The sequence below is a fragment of the Mesoplodon densirostris genome, chromosome 4, assembly GCF_025265405.1.
Source record: "Mesoplodon densirostris isolate mMesDen1 chromosome 4, mMesDen1 primary haplotype, whole genome shotgun sequence".
Lineage (NCBI taxonomy): Eukaryota > Metazoa > Chordata > Mammalia > Artiodactyla > Ziphiidae > Mesoplodon > Mesoplodon densirostris.
In genome coordinates this window covers 48,114,012-48,134,267 of record NC_082664.1, presented here as the reverse complement: position 1 = coordinate 48,134,267, position 20,256 = coordinate 48,114,012, and the positions used below count along the sequence as shown (strand labels likewise).

At 39.3% G+C, this 20,256-nt stretch overlaps 1 protein-coding gene across 4 annotated transcripts; it reads left to right on the top strand.

Moving 5' to 3' along the window:
• Positions 1–482: 482 nt before the first annotated feature.
• CDKN3 (cyclin dependent kinase inhibitor 3) lies at positions 483–15,650 on the top strand. Of its 4 annotated transcripts, none has more exons than XM_060098104.1 (8): positions 483–561; positions 2,924–3,006; positions 4,294–4,349; positions 4,845–4,889; positions 7,851–7,938; positions 12,120–12,151; positions 13,852–13,955; positions 15,415–15,650. In XM_060098104.1, exons 1-8 carry the CDS (start codon positions 538–540, stop codon positions 15,499–15,501), a joined length of 519 nt encoding a protein of 172 aa, XP_059954087.1. In that variant the 5' UTR covers positions 483–537; the 3' UTR covers positions 15,502–15,650. The 4 variants fall into 4 exon arrangements, with proteins under 4 accessions (XP_059954087.1, XP_059954085.1, XP_059954086.1 ...); XM_060098102.1 differs by having other exon boundaries at positions 7,716–7,938; XM_060098103.1 differs by lacking the exon at positions 4,845–4,889 and having other exon boundaries at positions 7,716–7,938.
• The last annotated feature ends 4,606 nt before the right edge of the window (positions 15,651–20,256 follow it).

The window sequence follows — 20,256 nt, the reverse complement described above, 5'->3', positions numbered from 1 at the left end:
TAGTATTTATATGACTAGATATGACCACAATTATAAAGTCTACAGGATGTGGTGTGTTTTCACAAGATGCTCCAGGTCAATGCTTCCCATCATGCCCTTAAAAAATAAAAAATAATTTTAAAAAACAAACAAAACTCCCTACCCTGGTACCGCTTCGGATCCTGCCTCGAGAAAGTACCGCTTTCCAGCGTCCCCACAGAGCTGGGGCGGCCTTTAGAAGATATCGCTCCGCCCCTCTCCCCGCCCCACCCGGCTCCCAACTTGGGGGAGGAGGGCGCCCTCCCAGCCAATCAACACTCAGCAGGGCCCTCCTCCGGCGCGTGTTTCAAAGGCCCCGTAGGAACCAATGAGCGGTTAGAGGCCGAGCCTGGGCACCGGGGGCGGAGTAAGAAACAGGGAGAGTGTCCGATTGGTTCCAAGAAGAAGCCTCGCCCCACCTCACAGAAGGATGTACCAATGAGCTGAGCGGAGGGGCAGACGGCGCGGGGCGGAGGCTGAGACGCTGGTGCTGCCCGAGGGAGGAGGAGGTCGGTCTGTATGTCGCGGCCAGTTATGAAGCCGGTGAGTGGGGCCGGGGATTGGAGGAACCGAGCCGGAGGGATGGGAGCGGCCCCGACGCCATTTATTGAGCCCGGGGACAGCCCCAGCCTAGTTGCGACACGACTCGCGCAGTAACCGTCCAGGGAAAGGGAGGTGGCGCTTCCCGGGACCTGCGAGAAGGATGGCAGCGAAGGAATAGGGTCGGAGGCGGGCGAGGGGAAGACAGACATTCGCTGTGCGCCTGTTGTGGGCTGTGAGCTGTCGCATGCGGGGTCTCCTAAGCCTCACGACAGCCCTGCCAGAGAGGGCTGAGCCCCGTTTTACGAAGGAACGGAGGCATAGAGAGCTTAAGTGTCTCCGTGCATCATTCAGCCTGATACTCCAGCCCCAAAGCATATCCTGGGATGCCCTGGGCCCCCTGGGGAGCAGTCCTCTCCGCGGACGGGGAAAACTTCCTGAAAGATGATTAACACCCCCAGCTTGTGGGTGTGTCACCACGGCCACCATTCCACGGGGCCACCTGGCACTGCGTCCCTTTCCCTGGAGTTAAGAATCTCTGGGCTTGGGGAAGCAGAAACATCCAACTCTGTTAGGATTTGTAAAGCTGGCTGGGAGAGCCTGAGTGAATGGGCCACGCAAACTGAAACTCTTGAATCATCAAAACTGCCTTAAAGAAAGAAAAAACAGGCTTAAGGGGCTGAAGCCCCACCTGACTCACATCACCTACCACCAGAGCTGACAGCCTGTTGAAAGGGCTCCATTTGAGTTGAGTTGATAATAATAATACGGATAGACCCAAAGCAACTCAAATCCATGGCCTAAATTGGCTCTGTAAAGTGATCTGGCAGTTACAAATAAGACCATTATAGGATAGAATATAGCTTCAGAGCTAGAAAAGACATTAGGCGGTTACACTTGCTAATCCCCCTATTTCCATGTGGAGGGACATCAGCTGTCCTTCACTCCTGGCCTCTTTCTACACTTGTCCCCAGAAGGGGAAGAGTGAGTGATCTGATCCCTGAGTTTGGGAGGAACTGAACACAAGTAGCTCAACCCTTCCTTCCCTTCTCTTTGCAGAGAGTACTATCTGGGGTGCTCTCTGCCACAGGGGAGCCATGGGTTGTCCATCACTGCCTGTGCCTGGGTGGATAAGTCCAATTCTGGAGTGAAGAATTGACAAACCCACTTGACCTCAGCTTTAAAGCCACATCCTCCATCCTGCATCTGACACTCAGTAATAAAACTGATATACTGATCTCCATTTGCCTCTCCAGGGTCTCATCCCTCAGCTGGTTCCAACTAGGAAGTAGAAGAAAGGTGTGTTTTTTATTGGTCCTATAACACATCTTCCATGTAGAAATGCTTCCCACGTGATTCTCAACTCCTTAGATCAGCACACAAAGTTCATCTCAGTCTCTCTAGGCCAGTGATTCACAAAGTTAGGGACATGGTATTCCACCTGTACTCCCACTCACCCACCAACCAAACTGCTAGGCTGTTTGGGGGTTATTTATTGAGAAATGGGGTAGAGAAAACTCCTTTAGCTTCCTCTTCTCTGCTCTGATGTCACAGTTCCTGGATACAGTCAGCTCTTGGTGTCCGTGGATGCGGAGGACCAACTGTCCCATGTTGGTCCGTTTTATGTAAGGGACTTGAGCATCTGGGGAGTTAGGAACCCACGGTGGGGGGGAGAGGTCCTGGAACCAACCAATCCCCCCCACCCCCTGCAGACACCAAGGAAATATACTGTACAAAGCCCTTTCTCTTTTTGCCTTAATTGCCTTAACTTCTCTATCTGCTTAAAAACCTCCTGCTCATCCGTCAAAACCCAACTAATGGATCTCTCCTCTGTGAAGCTTTCTCCAGCTCCCTAAGCAGTCACTCCCTTGTCTGCTCTGAAGGGCATAGTGCCATTTTAGCACTTCTAACTTTTTTGAATCTATTTACACATTGTCTCTCCAATTATACTGAAGGCAGGCTATTTATTTTATGGATCTTTGCATCTCCAGAGCTTGGCAAATGAAGGTGTCCAAGAAATGTTTGTGAATGAATGAATGAATAAATCTCACTTTATAGTTTTGGAAAACTGAGATCCAGTAGAAACTGACATCGCTTGTCCAAGTTTATACAGTAAGTGGCAGAGCCAAGACCAGAAGACAGGTTTCTTGGTTCCCAATCCAACACTTTCCACTACATGGGGCTGTAATTATTAATAAGACAGTAAACAGCAATAGTTTATTATTGATATTGCTGATCTCTCTGATATTCCAGGTTGAGTAAATTGCAAATATGCATCAGTTTGTCTTTAAGCAAGGATCAGCTATACTAAAACTATATGTAAATATTCTTTACAGTTATTTAACATAACTGATTTCTTTTGAAGCCTAGTTCAGTGCAAACAAGTGAATTTGACTCATCAGACGAAGAGCCTATTGAAGACGAACAGACTCCAATTGACATATCATGGTATGTTAACCTTTCTGATCAATGATGAGCTAAAATATTTGATGTGTACATAATAATCTTTGTAGAATTTAGTCTACATATTGAAAATGATTCTCTTCTGCTGATTATATAATTCTTATCTATGGTAGAATAAAGCTTTTTTGGGGGGGGTAAGGGGAGTGGTGGGAGTTCCTTCCTTATACATTGAGAAAACCATAATAGAAACAAGGAGTTAAGATTTGAACGAGCTCCCATTTAGTACCAAAACCTTCTTATTCTTTTATGACAAAAGAATAGTGTACAAAACATAGGATGAGAGATCCTATGTTATCATTTATTCCAGTCCTAGAACTACTTGCCACAATAATGCATCTATCAGCAGACCCTGTTTAAGATAAAAGCCACATCACCATAGATACAATAACAAAAACAAATGTTTTTATATAAAATCAACTTCTGAATTTTGGCAGTGACTTACGGTTACAGCAGATTCTCTACAATCCCTGTAAGTGTAATAATCTCTCTCTTTAAGCACTGACCCTGCTGTAGAAAGAGAAAAAAAGTGTTGTCCCTATAGTTCTTTTGTTCTGCCATCAAATAGCAATTAACTTTCATTTCCCCTTCTAAGCCGCCTTCGAACTCAAAAACTCATCTAATTTTCAAAGTCAGGTGATATTTATACAATGCCCCATATTTTCCTCTAAATTCACCTTCTGTTTTGCAGACAAGGTGAGCGTCTGCCCGCTTTGTCCCCAGACACTGCAAACTGGGAATACGATTTCTTGAAATTATTTCATTTTAACCAAAATCCATTACAACAAAGAATAGGTAGCCTGTGGTTTTTATTCTATGAAATTGTATCTGTTTAAGGAAGTCCTATAAAGAAATCTTAAAATAGTAATTTTGAATGAATGCTGGAGATGAAATTGTCAGATGGTCATTTTCCAGCTTATTTCCTAAGGTTACTAACACAAAATATCTCAGGTAACAAACCACAGGACAACTTAAGTACACTTTATACTAGCTGTAAGCAACCTAGGCATTACTATCCTTAAGTTAGTTTAAATTAGCTTGCCACTTTTCAGACTTAAATTGCAACAAAGCAAATGATAAGTTCCTATTTTGAAACTCCTAGTCTTTCTAAGCCTTTTTGTGACCAATACATTGATATTTAACTATGAATTTTTGTTTTGTGACTGCTGTAAAACTTTAAAACACCTTCATTTAGTGGCAGGCACACACGTTTGTATAAATGTCCATCTATAACTTTAAATTGAACTAAACTTGATAAAGTTTTATTCCTTTCAGGCTATCCCTGTCACGAGTGAACTGTTCTCAATTTCTTGGTTTATGTGCTCTTCCAGGTAGGTGACACTATCGATATATTAGAAATTATTTTTTATATAATTCTCTGTACTGAGCAGTAAGAGAATTTCACAGACTATCAGCATAGGAACTCCGTTCTGGAAACCCTCTTGGTGGGCTACAGATAAAGGAACATAGACCCACTCTTCAACCCTTCCACATCCACATTCACAGTTCTACATTTCTGATTTACCTATCTTATAAAATGTAACACAGGGGTACAATGTGAGGCTAAGGACTACAGCCAGGTACTTGTTACAGAAAGGACACGGAATAAAGAATCCTTGGATTAAGAGTTCCTTCAGCTGAGATCTATGAATCCCTGGAATTATATTCCTAAGAATATAAGAAATTTAAATTCCCATTCAGAATGGAATTGAAGCATATAAGTGATCATGTGTAATGACTTTCTACAGTAGCTATATATGTGTTTAATATACTTGTTATTTATGACCAGAAACTGACTCTTTCACTTGCCTTGTTACTACTTACAGGTTGTAAATTTAGAGATGTTAGAAGAAATATCCAAAAAGATACAGGTAGGTGTAATATGACAGGAGCATCTTAATAGGGTCTTAAAAAATAATACTAAAAATCTCTTTGTCAAAAAGAACAAACTGGGGCTTCCCTGGTGGCACAGTGGTTGAGAGTCCGCCTGCCGATGCAGGGGACACGGGTTCGTGCCCTGGTCCGGGAAGATCCCACATGCCACGGAGCGGCTGGGCCCGTGAGCCATGGCCGCTGAGCCTGCGCGTCTGGAGCCTGTGCTCCGCAACAGGAGAGGCCACAACAGTGTGAGGCTGGCGTAAAGAAAAAAAAAAAAAAAAAAAAAAAAGAACAAACTGTAGTCTCTTCTGAATTTTCCAAAAAAAATGTTTGGTATTTCATAAAGTTTCAAACTATAGACTTATTCTAATATGTGAAGAGGTATTTGTGAAGGGCAAAGAAGACTCATCATTTACTAAACATAGTGTTGCTTTTCACTGATTGTTGTAGTTCTATACATAAAAACTGCATTTGAGTTATAATGTATAAGTTGGAGGGGGAAAAGTATGTAAGTAGAAAGCTGACATTGCACTGCCCAGATTTTTTTTTTTTTTTTTTTTTTTTCCAGTACACAGGCCTCTCAATGTTGTGGCCTCTCCCATTGCGGAGCACAGGCTCCGGACGCGCAGGCTCAGCGGCCATGGCTCACGGGCCTAGCTGCTCCGCAGCATGTGGGATCTTCCCAGAGCGGGGCACGAACCCATGTCCCCTGCATCGGCAGGTGGACTCTCAACCACTGTGCCACCAGGGAAGCCCTGCCCAGATCTTTGAACATACTGTTCTTTGCAGACTTGACTGTGATACTGGAAATTAAGCCTGAGCTGGGAACCCAGAGGTAGTATTGAAATTGTCCATCCCACATAGAAAATTTACAGAACCAGTGTCTAGGTGGAAAAGATGGAATAGGGTCTGATCTCTACATGCCCAAGGATGTTCTTAGCCTCAAGTCTAATAATCCTACAAATATCCTGATAATCTGTCCCAATTTGGAATTTATATATTGTATGATACTAACAAATTTAGACTTCCAAAATATTTTATTCTGGTTGGCCTGGAATATCTCAAGCCTGATAGTCCTACCAATGTCCTTATAATAAACCAATACAAAAATGTATATATTGTTTGATTTTGACCACTATAGATTTTATAAATCTTAAAATTCTGTCCTAATTATCCTAGAATATCAATTTGCTAATATACTTTCTTTAATTTACCTACCAGAAAAGACTAATAGATTAGTTGACCCTTGCAGTATTTGTAGAGATTTTCTGCTCTAGAGATACCCACCATGGTAGGAAGTTTCCATTTGGAGAACATTCAGTTATGAGCAAAATATCATTTAAATCATTGGTTCCAGAGCCAATCTTGCACATTTTGGAAAACCCTATTCATTTAGTCTCTTCTGTAAAAGGAGTTTCCAATTTTTTACCAAACCTTTTTTTCTTCCAATGAAATCTTAAATGGAATCCAATATACGAAACAGATGACAGTGTCTGAAGGGGGATACCTAAGACTCTCCTGGCAGCACTTCCTTTGTCTGTCCTCAGAGTCCTTTCTGAGAAAGTTGAAATCTACTATATAATAGAAATTATTCAATGCGTGCAACAGGCAAATAGGAAATTTACCTACTCTCTTAAAAATGGTGACGGATGTCAACTACAAGTTAAACCCTTTTACAAGTACAAAAGCATAATAGTATTACCTAGGGCAGCACTGTCCAACAGAAACATATCGGGAGCCACAAATAGAAGCCATATATGTACTTTTGACATTTTCTAGGGGCCACATTAAAAAAGTAAAAACAGGTAAAATTAATTTTAGTAACATACTTGATTTAACCTTATATAGGCTAAATAGTATCATTTCAATGGGTTTTAAGTATAAAATTATTGAGATAGGAGTTTTTTGGTACTTGGTCTTTGAAATCAGATACGTATTTTACATTTACAATACATCTCAATTTGGACTAGCCATATTTCAAGTACAGGTTTAGAGTTTCATGATTAAAAAGTGCTTTGTACTTAAATAGCTAAATGTCCTAGGATTTAGTGGGTGGGGAGAGAAAAAGGGGAATCAGATGAGTCAGAATTATTCATTTTGAACCAAATGCTCTGTAGTGAATATTGCCCTAAGGAAGCTCCAGTGAACAGAATGGCCTGCTACTCTCGCTTGGTTCATATCATTATACTGAAATTCACTAAGTCACATAATTTTCATACAGCTAATGCTTTATTTCCTAGAAACCTAGTCCATAAAGTTAAATACATGATGGTGTGGTACAATAGGTGAGAATACAAGAGCTCTGGCACCATGGCTGTGCTGGAGATTTTATATACAGTGCTTAGGGTAAAACAAAATAACAGAGACTTGTACACAGCAAACACCATTGATTTGGTGAGAAGAAAATGGGAAAAAATGTGCTATCATTCCTTCTTATTTTGAAATATTAGGTGTTTTACAATTTATTTTAAAGCAGTATTTATTGTAAAAAAAATTTTTTTTTCAAAACAGCAATATAATGGATGTCTTACAATCCAGTAAAAAAACATTTTGACTTATAAAGTCAGGTTTCATTTTAATAACCTTTTGGTTCAGATGTTTCTAATTACTATTTTGTGCTTAGTGACTTGGTTTTTACCCTAGTTTGAAGACAGATCAGTATTGTTTTAGATTATCAATGAGCACTTCAAAGGTTATCATTTGTTATTTACTTAGTTTGTTTGGCTTAAGGAACTTAACTCCATATTTTCCCTCCTGACTGTATTTAAATTGTAATGTTTTGTCCATGTGTGTCCTTGTGTATCTTGGTCTATTGGCAGAAGAACTAAAGAGCTATGGTATACAAGACATATTTGTTTTCTGCACCAGAGGGGAACTGTTAAAATACAGAGTTCCAAACCTTGTGGACCTCTACCATCAGTATGGAATTATCACTCATCATCATCCGATTCCAGATGGAGGCACTCCTGACATAGCCAGCTGCTGTGACATAATGGAGGAGCTTGAAATCTGCCTTAAAAATAACCGAAAAACCTTAATACAGTATGTTTTCCTTTTCTCCATATACTACATGAAAAATGTCCCAGTCAAAATGATTTCTCAAATTATCGCATCCTTATGCAGTTATTACCTACCTTATAGTTTGTTGCAAGGATCAAAAGGAGATAATACATGAAAAGTACTAGCACCATGCCTGGCACAGAGCAAGCACTCAGATATTTGCCATTATTACTTTTTTTTTTTTCTTACATCTTTATTGGAGTATAATTGCTTTACAATGGTGTGTTAGTTTCTGCTCGATAACAAAGTGAATCAGTTATACATACACATATCTTCCCATATCTCTTCCCTCTTGCGTCTCCCTCCCTCCCACCCTCCCTATCCCACTCCTCTAGGTGGTCACAAAGCACCGAGCTGATCTCCCTGTGCTATGTACCATTATTACTTTTGAAGAGTAAGGACAATAAATGAGTAGATGAGGAAATTTTAGGACAGGGTAACAGGCTTTTTTTTTTTTTTTTTTTTTTTTTTTTTTTTTTGCTTTCTTTCCTTTTGTCTTAGACCTTTACTCATGATTTTGGGACCCTCTCCTTCCCAAAAAGGTGAGGGCATCATTCTTGTAATGTAACACCATACCTACTGGTCGGCCTTTCAGTTGTTTAGTTTCTTCCAACAGCAAGAAAGTCCATTTAAAAAAAATTAACAGCAAAGGAATTATCCCTAAGCAATGAGCAATCCTAAAAACAGGACTTGAAAATTATATTTGATGATATGAATTTGCTACCTGAATGAAAGAGGGACTCTCATCGTTTGTCAGTGGCTGTAAATAAGCTGCTGGTATGAAAGTTTAAAACAAAAGAAAATGGATTAAGGGGAAAAAATGAGAAGAAAAGAAAAAAGTAGCTTGGAGAAAGGAAGAAGAAAGTGACAATCAGCAGTAGACAGTAGCATTGGAAAGACTAAGTGGTGCCATGGAAGGGAACATTAGTTATACAGAAGTGAGACCCACAGAGCAGAGGGGAGCCAGCCACAAGGAGAAAACTATAGACTTATTCTAATATGTGAGGAGGTACTTGTGAAGAGCAAAGAGAACTCATCATTTACTAAACATAGGTCTTTGTGCTTATTGGGGTTTTTTTGTTTTTTGGGATTTTTTTTGTTTTTTGCATCCTAATCTTCTTAATCCTTTCTGGAGCAAGATGGAGCATTAAGTAGTGTAATACCTCAAAAGCTCTAAGGTCATTGCTTTGAGCTAGAAAGTATACAGACTATACCAAATAACTGAGTAGTCTCAGGCACCTAGGAAAAGGGCAAGCCCAGCCAGCTTCTCTCTCCTTAGACCAAGAGCCCCAGGGCTTCATGCCAGTAGCTCATGTTCTGAAAGCAAACCAACCAGTACAAGGGTCTTTGGGGACACATATCTGTTTGTGACCAAACTAAACTCTGATATAGAGAACTATCACCTGCAAAGTAGGGGAAAAAGAACTAGATGCCATCCTACATCCTACAGTTTCCAAACTTTATAGAAACACATCATCTCTCATCTAGTACTAATTGTAGAAGCAAAATTTTAGAATAAATGCAGTTAGTTGCCTGTGCTAAATTTTCTGATAAATCTAAGTACAATAGCATTAGGTGGTTAGATGGAGCCAGTGAAAAATATTTTACAATTTTTGAACCCATTTTCAAACCAATTCTGAGATTTTTTTTTCAAACGAATCTTTGAAAGCAGCCTCTACTGAAAGATTACTAGAGACCAAACTAGCTCAGTTTAGAAAAGCTTAACAAAATCTACTCTAGCAAGTTCTAGCAAACCAAATGCTCTGGTGTTTGAACACAAACAGAATGGAAAGGTGGATGGGCAATCTTGCGTATGTCAAATGCTTCAGGCTCCCATAAAATAAAGCATCTGATGACTGGAAATTTTCATTGTCCTAGAGCTTTCAGAGGTGTCCCTACAGTGACTAATGTTTGTTTGGACAAAGATGCTTTTCTATCCTTTCTACTATCTTTGGGTGCCCACACTGCTAAACAGCTCTAGAGTTCTTCCCTCAGAAACAGGGTCTGGTACATTTTTTTCCCTGTTGTCTGTCCTCCCCGGACATTTTTGTTCCTTTATAAAGTCAGTGAACACTGCTCGCCTGTTTTGTTACATCATTTCCTGCAGCTGTTGTAACAAAGGACCACAAACAGGGTCGCTTAAAAAACAGAAGTTTATTCCCACCCAGTTCTAGTGGCTAGAAGTCCAAAATCAAGGTGTCAGCAGGGCTATCTTCAGTCAGAAACCGTGGATAGAGTCCTTCCTCACTTCTTCCTAGCTTCTGGTGGTGGCCGGCAATCCTTGGCCTTCTTTGGCTTATGGCTGCATCACTCCCCTCCGCCTCTGTCATCACATGATTCTCCCTGTGTGTCTGTGTTTTCATACAGTGTTTCCTATCGTAAGGACACCAGTCATATTGGATTAGGACCCACCCTAATGACCTCATCTTAACTTGATTATATCTGCAAAGACCCTATTTTCAAATAAGGTCACATGCGCAGTACCAGTGATTAGGTACAACATATCTTTTGTGGGGGGGCACAGTTCAACCCATAGCACCTACCGTGTATGAAACATTGTGAATATAAAACACACACTCTAGACACAGTCCCCACCCGCAGGAACCCACAGCCAATGACACTATCATGTAAGTGTAATGATACTCAAAACAGGTGTATACGAGGCAGTACACAGGATGGCAGTGGTTTCTATGGGGGGGCACAGAGGCATTTCAGAAGTTGAAATTTGAGCTAGGTTTTGAAGGATGAGTAGGAATCAATCAAATGGGAGTAAAGATAAAGCTAGCAAGATACAAAGTAATTTTTTTGGTTTTTTTTGGCTGCGTTGGGTCTTCGTTGCTGCGCGCGGGCTTTCTCTAGGTGTGGTGAGCGGGGGCTACTCTTCGTTGCCGTCCGTGGGCTTCTCATTGCGGTGGCTTCTCTTGTGGCGGAGCACAGGCTCTAGGCGCAAGGGCTTCAGTGGTTGTGGCTCGCGGGCTCTAGAGGGCAGGCTCAGTAGTTGTGGCACACGGGCTTAGTTGCTCCATGGCATGTGGGATCGTCCCGGACCAGGGATTGAAACTGTGTCCCCTGCATTGGCAGGTGGATTCTCAACCACTGCACCACCAGGGAAGTCTCAAAAGTGGTACATCTTAATCTTGCAGAAAGCCACTAAAATGTTCTACCTCTCTCTGCCTTTATACAGTAGAGCCTCGTCTCTGAAACAGGCCTACAGCTGGGACACTTTGTAGAAAGCAAGTTCATCAGTTATACAGGGGTCAGTACCTGTTTGGTCCTCTGTTTCACATCCTATCACAAGACATGTATCTACAGCTCCATCTACAAATACACCACAGTAACTGATGCTCATGATGAGTTGTCAGCACTGAATTAGGATCAGTACACCCTCTGAGAAAGTTAGGAAGTATGGAATGCACTTTTTTAGGATCTTTGAAACTGATTAAAGTGAATGGTTTTATTGCTTAAGAATCAGTCCTTGTTTTTCTAGCAAATCCAGTTATACAGAACTGCTCATTTCTTCACAATGCTACATAATAGCAGCTAACGCTCATTTACCTCTTACTCTGTGCCAAGCTGTTGTGAGCTTTATCTCATTCAGTCCTCACTGTGACATAGGTACTGTTGCTGGCCCCATCTTATAGGTGAAAAGGCTGAGGCCCAGAGAGGTTAAATAACTTAGGTTCACACATCTAATAAGTGACAGATTCAGGATTCAACCCCAGGCGGTGGGGCTCCAGAGCCCAGGCTTTAAACCTCTAGGATACACTGCCTCTTTACTCTTTCTAGATGAATGAAGAATTATCATACGGACCTGTCCCATAACCACTAAGATTTTGTTTAGAGAAAAATTAAGTGGCAGTTGGTAAAAGTAGTCTGATTTCTATCAGTTTAGTAACATGTTCCACTCCTCAGATGTTTAAAGAGGTCAATAAAAAGGCCCTGCCTTCTTTGTCCCTTATAGGTGTACGGAATACCTCCCAACAAACAAATAAGCACACTTTGCTCCTGATTGACTTATTCAAAAATATTTATTAATCTCTGGGTACAAGGCACTGTGCTAGGCATTAGAGTAGAAATAGAAGGCAGAAAGAGCAAGTCTCTGGTTGTAATTGTTGGGATGGAATGAAAATGTACAAACTTCAAAACTGTTACTTCCCTTTCAGCTGTTATGGAGGACTTGGAAGATCCTGTCTTGGTAAGAAATCTATTTCTGTTATTCAGTTGTTGTTTTTTTTAACCTCGAAGTATGAAAACTTGTGTTTCTGGGCCATATGCTCACTTTGTATGAAAATGAGATGAAACACAGTAAATATCTGCTAAGACCCAAAGGATTATTTAAGGCCCTAAATTTGGTGTTCCCTAGAAAGCCTGGGTGGGAGTCAGAGGTATTTTCAGCATTGTTTTGGAGGATTCTACAAAACATAATTTACAGGTCTTAGCACCTGCATTCTTGTGTGTTGTTTTGTTTTCTAATGTTCTCCCTTTGCAGGTGTTAAGATATTGACAGTAACTTCTAAATAATATCCATGGGTAACATAAGCATAAAAACAAAGTTATATATGTTAACTTTAAACTTTTAAAAAATGTATTGGGGTGGGGGGGAACAGCTAATGAAATACCACAGTGGGAGTAACAGTTATTCCTTTTAGTGTTGGACAATATCAAAACTACAAAGTTTTGTGTTTCAAAGACATTATCAAAATGAAAAGACAGCCCACAGAATGGGAAAAAAAATATTTGCAAAACCATATATCTGATAAAGGACTTACCCAGACTATATAAAGAACTCTTAAAACTCAATAGTAAAAAGACAATTAAAAAATTTAAAAATGGGCAAAGGATATGAACAGACATTTCTCCAAACAAAATATACAAATGACCAATAAGCACATGGAAAAATGCTCAACATCTTAGTCCTCAGGGAAATGCAACTCAAAACCACAGTGAGATACCACCTAACACCCATTAGGATGGCTGTTATCCAAAAAATGGAGAACAAGCTTTGGAGAGGATGTGGAGAAACTGGAACCTAAATACACTGCTGGTGGGAGTGAAGAAGGTGCAGCTGCTTTGGAAAACAGCCAGGCAGTACTTCCTCAAACAGTTACACATAGAGTGACCCTACGACCCAGCAATTTCACTTCTAGGCATATACCCCAAAGAAATGAAAACAGGTCCAGACAAAACCTGTGCACTAACACTTATAGCCACATTATTCATAATAGCCAAAAAATGGAAACAACCTAAATGTCCATCAGCTGACAAATGGATAGACAAAATGTATAGCCATACAATGGAATATTATTCACCCATAAAAAGGAATGAAGTACTGATATGTGCCACAATATGTACGAATCTTGAACACATTATGCTAAGTGAAAGAAGCTGGTCGCAAAAGATCACGTATGATTCCATATATATGAAATGTCTAGAACAGGCAAATCCACAAAGACAAAGTAAGTTAGTGGTTGCTTAGGGGAGGGGTGATGGGTGATAGAGGGATGATAACAAAAGTGTACAGGGTTTCTTTCTGAGGTGATGAAAATGTTCTAAAACTGACTGTCGTGATGGCTGCATTTAACTGTGAACACACTAAAATCCACTAAATTGTGCACTTTGAATGAATTGTATGGGGTATGAATTAAAATAACTCAGTAAAGCTGTTTAAAAAAAAAGAATGAAGCCAATGTTAAATTTTAATTCAACCAGTCATTTAAAATCATAATTTGTCAAAAACACATACTAAAAGGCCTCAGTCTTTTAATTCATTTTCCAAACTCAGTCTTCTGTACAAACAGAAGTCTGAATTAAGTATAAGCATATCATTAATTTATAATATACTATAAGAATATATATTACACGTAGTGTACAATTTTTGTCTCATGTTCTATTTAGTAGCCGCTTGTCTCCTCCTATACCTGTCTGACACAGTATCACCGCAGCAAGCCATCGACAGCCTGAGGGACCTGAGAGGGTCTGGAGCAATACAGACCATAAGGGTAAGGAGGGTGACCGTTCTCGTGAGGCTGTGGCCAGGGGCAGACCGTCACAGTGTAACACCTCATCAAAAGGGTAATGAAAATCCAGAGCATTCTATTATTCATGTATCACCTATTTATATTTTGACTTTTTAAAAATTTACATTTAAATATAACCTGGACGTCTGAAAAAGTTCAGTTTTTCAAACAAAATAATGAAAAATTTGAACTTTCCAGTTTACTCTTTCAGGATCCACTACTGTTCAGTTTTTGCCCATTCTGTTCTGGGAATGGATCCTCTCACCTGGAAAAATGGTAGTTTCCTGGGTATATTTTTGACCAAAAAGATCTCATGAAGATCCTATTACTGTATCACCAAAACATTTAACAAAGATAGATGAATGACTATAATAGAAAAAAATGTAAAACCATGCTAATTACCCTTTGCTGTGGATAACCTTAGTGACATCTTTCACATTTACTTTCTATTTAACACCAAAACACTGCAGTAGCAAAGCCCCAAGGATATTATTGATTTGTAGATCTGTAAAGCTAACTTGCCTTCCTTTCCCAATTACCCAGTCTCAACTTTAGGATGAAGTCTGAGGAGCGGGTTCTGAAAACAGAAGCAGCTCCCTTTATTATCTGTTTTTAACAAATGATGCTTCATATTCAACATGTTCCCAAGTGTCTCTTTGACACAAAACAGAATACATGGTGTCAAACATATGTATATGTATGTTTTACATCTTTAATTGTAGAGAGAATGAAGCCCACATTAATATGGGCTGTCAATTTATCACCTCAGCATTCTGGGGCAAACGTGCTTTTTCCATCTCTGTGCTGATGTAAGTTAGCAGTATGCAATTTCAATTTCTGAACAGTAATACAAAATGAGATTATTGGCAGAGGAGACTATCCTCTGGGCAGCTATTAAAACTCCAAATGAATTATTTGAAGATTTTATTTTCCTTATCTGTTAAGATTAGTGATTTTATTTTAATATTATCTACTATGTAAATTGTTCCAAATGGATTTTATCATCACCAAAAGCAGAAAACTAAGGCTTCTGTAAATTAAGAAATAGATTTTCTTGAATACGCTGCTGTTAATTGCTGCAGAAAGTGCCCTCTCCCCTGTACTTACTCCCCAGGGGAAAATGCATTAGCAAAAAGAGCATCTTCATGTGTTTTTAATCTTATTTCCTCCTGCCAGTAAAGGGAGAAAGGATTTTAAAGATTTATGAAACACTGTTATTTCATGCTACCTCCTAATTTTTAGAGATTTTAAAACAAGTTTTTCACACTATATGTAGCTTTATTGAAAGATAAAACTTCCTCAAGATAGAAATACCTCCTTACGCAAAAGGATGTAGAACTGTTTTTATCAAGTATTTTTTTGATTCCCAATTCCGACTAGTATGACTACTCTGGTAATCAGCTTTCTACAACGTATTTCAATATATCTTTACTTTTTTCAGCAATATAATTATCTTCATGAGTTCCGGGACAAACTAGCTGCACACCTATCATCAAGAGGTTCACTCTCAAGATCTGTATCTAGATAAAAGAATTTCAAATAGCATATATATATGACCATGGCAGAAATTTGAGTTCTCCAACATCTGTATTGAAATGAAACTACTATTGTTATCAAACTGAATGTAATGAATGTACATGTATATGTGCAGATATTCTTAAAGCTTTTATTGACAAATTTCATTGTGTCTCTTTCATCTCTTATAGGAGATAGAAAAACTGGTATACAATTTTCCTTTTAAAAATGCACTAGCTGCTGTGATGTATTTTACCTGGAGGCAATGCTGAAAAAAGCATATGGAAAAATATATTTTTATTTTTTACCACACTCTTACCTCATATTATCGGTAACTACTGGGTAGCATATGACATAGTAATACATATGAAAATTGGTATGAGTAGCTATGCTAAAATTATTTAAATAACTCTTACCCTCTATTCCTCTGAAAATTTCTCCCACTGTTTTCTCTACTTCATAGACATACAGAATTGTGAGGGATCCTATGAATCATCTCGTCACCTCCCTCCCAATACCAGATCATCCCAACAGGTGTTTATCCAGCATTTGCTGGAATTTTCCAATTGGTTCAGACAGCTGCTGTTTTTACAGCATTCATTTTTTCACCCTAGGAACTACACAGAATCAATTTAATCCCTCCTCCACGTTTATTTTATAAAAGCACTTACCTACAGATTAAGTCTCCAGTTCTCTCACTCCTTCACTTCACTCTATGCTACTGAACATGTCTTTTTGTCTTTAAATTCCATGTTGAGCTACTGAAAGTAGTCATTTGTAGACAAGGATCATACAGTGAGTCAAAGTTAAGGGATCTCGGTTTCACTGCTGCAGAGTGCCACGGCTCTCTTGGCTACTGATAGTCACAAAGGTGACCAACAGTGAGAGGCACTTCCATACAAGACAAAGCAAATCTCACTACATCAACCCTTAATTTTAAATAATCATATAATTACCCAAAGACTTACTCTGTCACTCTTCTTGCTCTGATGGACTACTTTAACTTCATTAGAGAATAAAACAATTACTAGTGCTGTTTGGGAACTTCAGACCAGAGAGCCAGCATGTACCATAATATAAAATCAATGTTTTAATACTTTTATATACACAGTGCTTCTAGAACTTAAGGTTTTATAAGACTATTAAGGAAGGTGGGAGAATTGCATATCCCTAGGGATTTCTTACCCAAGGTAATAAATGCCAAAAGTTATAGCTAGAAAGTTATTTATTTATGTTTTAAAGTACAGGCTGCAATAATAGACTGACCTTCCTCATGATTTTGGTGTTATAACCAAATACAGTTTAAAAATCACAATATTTCATTAAACTTTAAACAGTCATTGAAATTGACATTACCAAATCTTATATTAGCTTTCTCCCAATATAAATATATAGCTTATTCTTGAATACTTAAGAAAATGGAAGATAAGTATTGGCATGGACTAATCAAATTCTTTAATAATCAACTAAATTTTCAAAGTGCATGCATCTCTTAATTTCCACTGCAAGTGCTTGTTAAGCGTTCGCATTTAAAATGCTTGACTAAACTATTTTAATACTAGGTATAAGGAAAAACATCAATTATTCCATAACAAAGAAACATGGGATGTCACTACTCAAATATAATTATACAATTAAGTTTAATAACATGTAATTCCAACATTCTTGGAAAAGCATTTTCTCTGGTTAATCTGCAGGACAGCCCTCAAAACAATGGGGGAGGGGAGACAGACCAGCTAGAATCCTCGTCATACACAAGCCGGTTAGTTGCTGAAATAGAATCAACACAAACTCAACTGTTATCCACAAACTACACAAGGAAACATTTGAGAGTTTTTATTAAATATACAAAAGCAAAATAAAGCAAGCAAGCTCTAAGAAGGCAGGACAACATAAGGGCTGTACATGGTGTACAGGTCTTTGGATGGTGTACAGCACCATTAAGGTTAACTTAGATTTTAAATCTAACAAACCATGAGCACAGATGGCTAACTATATTCTGTGTTTCCCTTAGTAGTTTTAAGATCTACCTAGTCATCAATTTATTATTTGAGAAATTTTTCTTCTCCAGAATATAAGAACATGATAACCAAAGAAATTTAGGAAACCACTGTACAATGAACGTTAACTTATTCTTTTCCATGTCAAGATGTTCTCTACATCTTCCACAATGTGCATTAATGAAACTAAAGCAGGGTAAAACCTTCACTCCAATCCCCCAGATCACCTTAGGCGGTTAATACTATTTTCCAAAAACAAGCAGAACAAGCAGCAGAGTTGTTTACTCCTTTCAGACATTTAGCTTTAAAACCATTAATTTTAATCAAAGTAAAATTGTTCTAAGAAAGCTATTCAACATATCCAGAAACAGAACCCCATTTTTTTCTCTCTTAGCATCGCCCCAGAGTATTAGTTCAGAACCATCTGCTAAGCTACAATACTAGTGCCAGAGACTCATTAGCTGCTGGTCTGACCACAGATCAATGACTGGTTTGAACAAAAGAGCTTAAATTATTCGACATTACTATCTTTCCCCTTTGAAAAGAGTGTTGTTTTAAAATATTTCGGCTGTCAAAACTTCTGAGTTCCGGGCCTCCCTGGTGGCGCAAGTGGTTGAGAGTCCGCCTGCCGATGCAGGGGATACGGGTTCGTGCCCCGGTCTGGGAGGATCCCATATGCCGCGGAGCGGCTGGGCCCGTGAGCCATGGCCGCTGAGCCTGCGCGTCCGGAGCCTGCGCATCCGGAGCCTGTGCTCCGCAACGGGGGAGGCCACAACAGTGAGAGGCCCGCATACCGCAAAAAAAAAAAAAAAAAAAAACTTCTGAGTTCCAATTATACTGTACAACTGATTACTGAGAGATGCACACTTTAAATAAGTAACTTAGATGAAAACTTTTAAATAGATTATTTTAACGGGCTTGATGCTGCTATGCTATAGCCATACCTGAAATGAAAGCCCACCCTCCTCCAGGGTGTAAGAAGAAATCCACAGAAGTCATTCTTTGTACTATGGCAAAAATATTCCATGAACACTGTTCATAAATATATATAATTGGAGGAAAAGAGAAGTGTTGTATCAAGGAAAATAACTTGCTAGTTTCAAAGTGTATCTATATCTTACTTCCTTTCTATGCAATTATCTGAAATATTTTCAAAATATGTTGTTGATCTGCAGAGAAGATGAGAGCTACTAACATAAGTGGTCCTCAAGCTGGAAAATACTGAACAGGCTTTAAAAGACACATACTACAAACTGCCATGCACTCTGTTGCTTTGTGTAAGACCATTACCTGGGTATCTAAACTTGACTGGTAGGTCTGGCAATTCATGGTGTAATCCATGAGGCTTCTCAAATGCTTCAGTAATATCTGGTATGTCTCAAAAGTGGATCATCTGGTCATTTCCTATCACTACCCCCTTCCCATGAAAAGTAATTCAAACTTCAAACAAATTAGCAGTTTATATACAGCCTGTGACCCAACTCTCCTCTATCCTGGGATAGGGAGTGGGTACTATCAGTTAAATATTGTGAAAATCATCAAACATTATTAATAAAATTCAGATTCAGGCATTCAAGTAAGTTTCTACCCCATACCTCCTTAACACTAATAGGACATGTTGGCATGATATACTTTTGTTACTAAGTAGAATAACTGCTAAATAGACTACATTTGTTATATAAGATTTTTAATGCAGGAGAATCTGTACCAACAGCAAGGAGCTGCTGATACAGATAAAAACCACAGTGTGTTACACTAATGGTTTCAGAGAGTTGGAACGCTCTTAAAGATAAAACACACAATAGCAAAAGTAATTGTAACCAGGGAAAAAAGAATTCCTAAATAAACAGCTGTGGCTACACAGAGTGCAGTCTGACTAAAGCTGGAAAGGATTACAAACCCAGGCTAACTACGTTTCAGCTGGGCATGCAGGAAAAACAGAAATATGGCTAGGGCCACCCAAACCAGATTAATGGGGGGAAGAAAGCAAACTCAGAGCACGGGAAAGAACAAGTGGGATACTGTCAAACGCAAATATTATGTTTCTGCTTTCTCTTGGTAAGTGACTTAATTTCATAAAACACTGGAAAAGGTAAAGATGAGTAGATATTATGAGAGCATCCAGCTACCCAATCACATGCCTAGGAACTAACAATCTACCACTGAGATGGGTGAACCTCAATTGTGAATCATCTGAGGAATCAGCTAAGGACTACATATCTAATTTTTGAAGCATGAGAAGGTGGCTTCTACAAATTAGAACCAGTAAACCTTGCATTAATCCTGGGGAGTATTGTGGAATACATTATTAAAAGTAATGTTAACTTATAAAGGAAAGTGGTGTTTGCTAAGAGACAGCAAGGGCTCATGAAAATGCTCTGACAGGAATACAAAAGTAACTGCCCCAGGAAACCTACGTCAAGTACAGAAGACTTGGCCAAGTCTCTCATGATCAAATGTTCTTGTGAACAAGAAAGAAAAATGAGTGCAAGCTGGTACAACTGGGTGGATTAGAAACTGAATTATTGCTTATACTCAGATCATGCGTCTTCAGTGCCTGGCAAGGGCTCAGTAAACAATTTACTGCATGAACGGATGATCCCTCGAAGCGTGTTCCAGACTACGAAAGACAAGGTCTTTAAAGCGTCTCTTATTATGAAATGGCTGGACTCTCCTCACTCTTCTGGTTCTACATCCTCTTCTTCAACATATTCACCCCCCCATTACCCAACCTCAAAACAGTAACAGCCACTCTCCCAAAGGTGGAG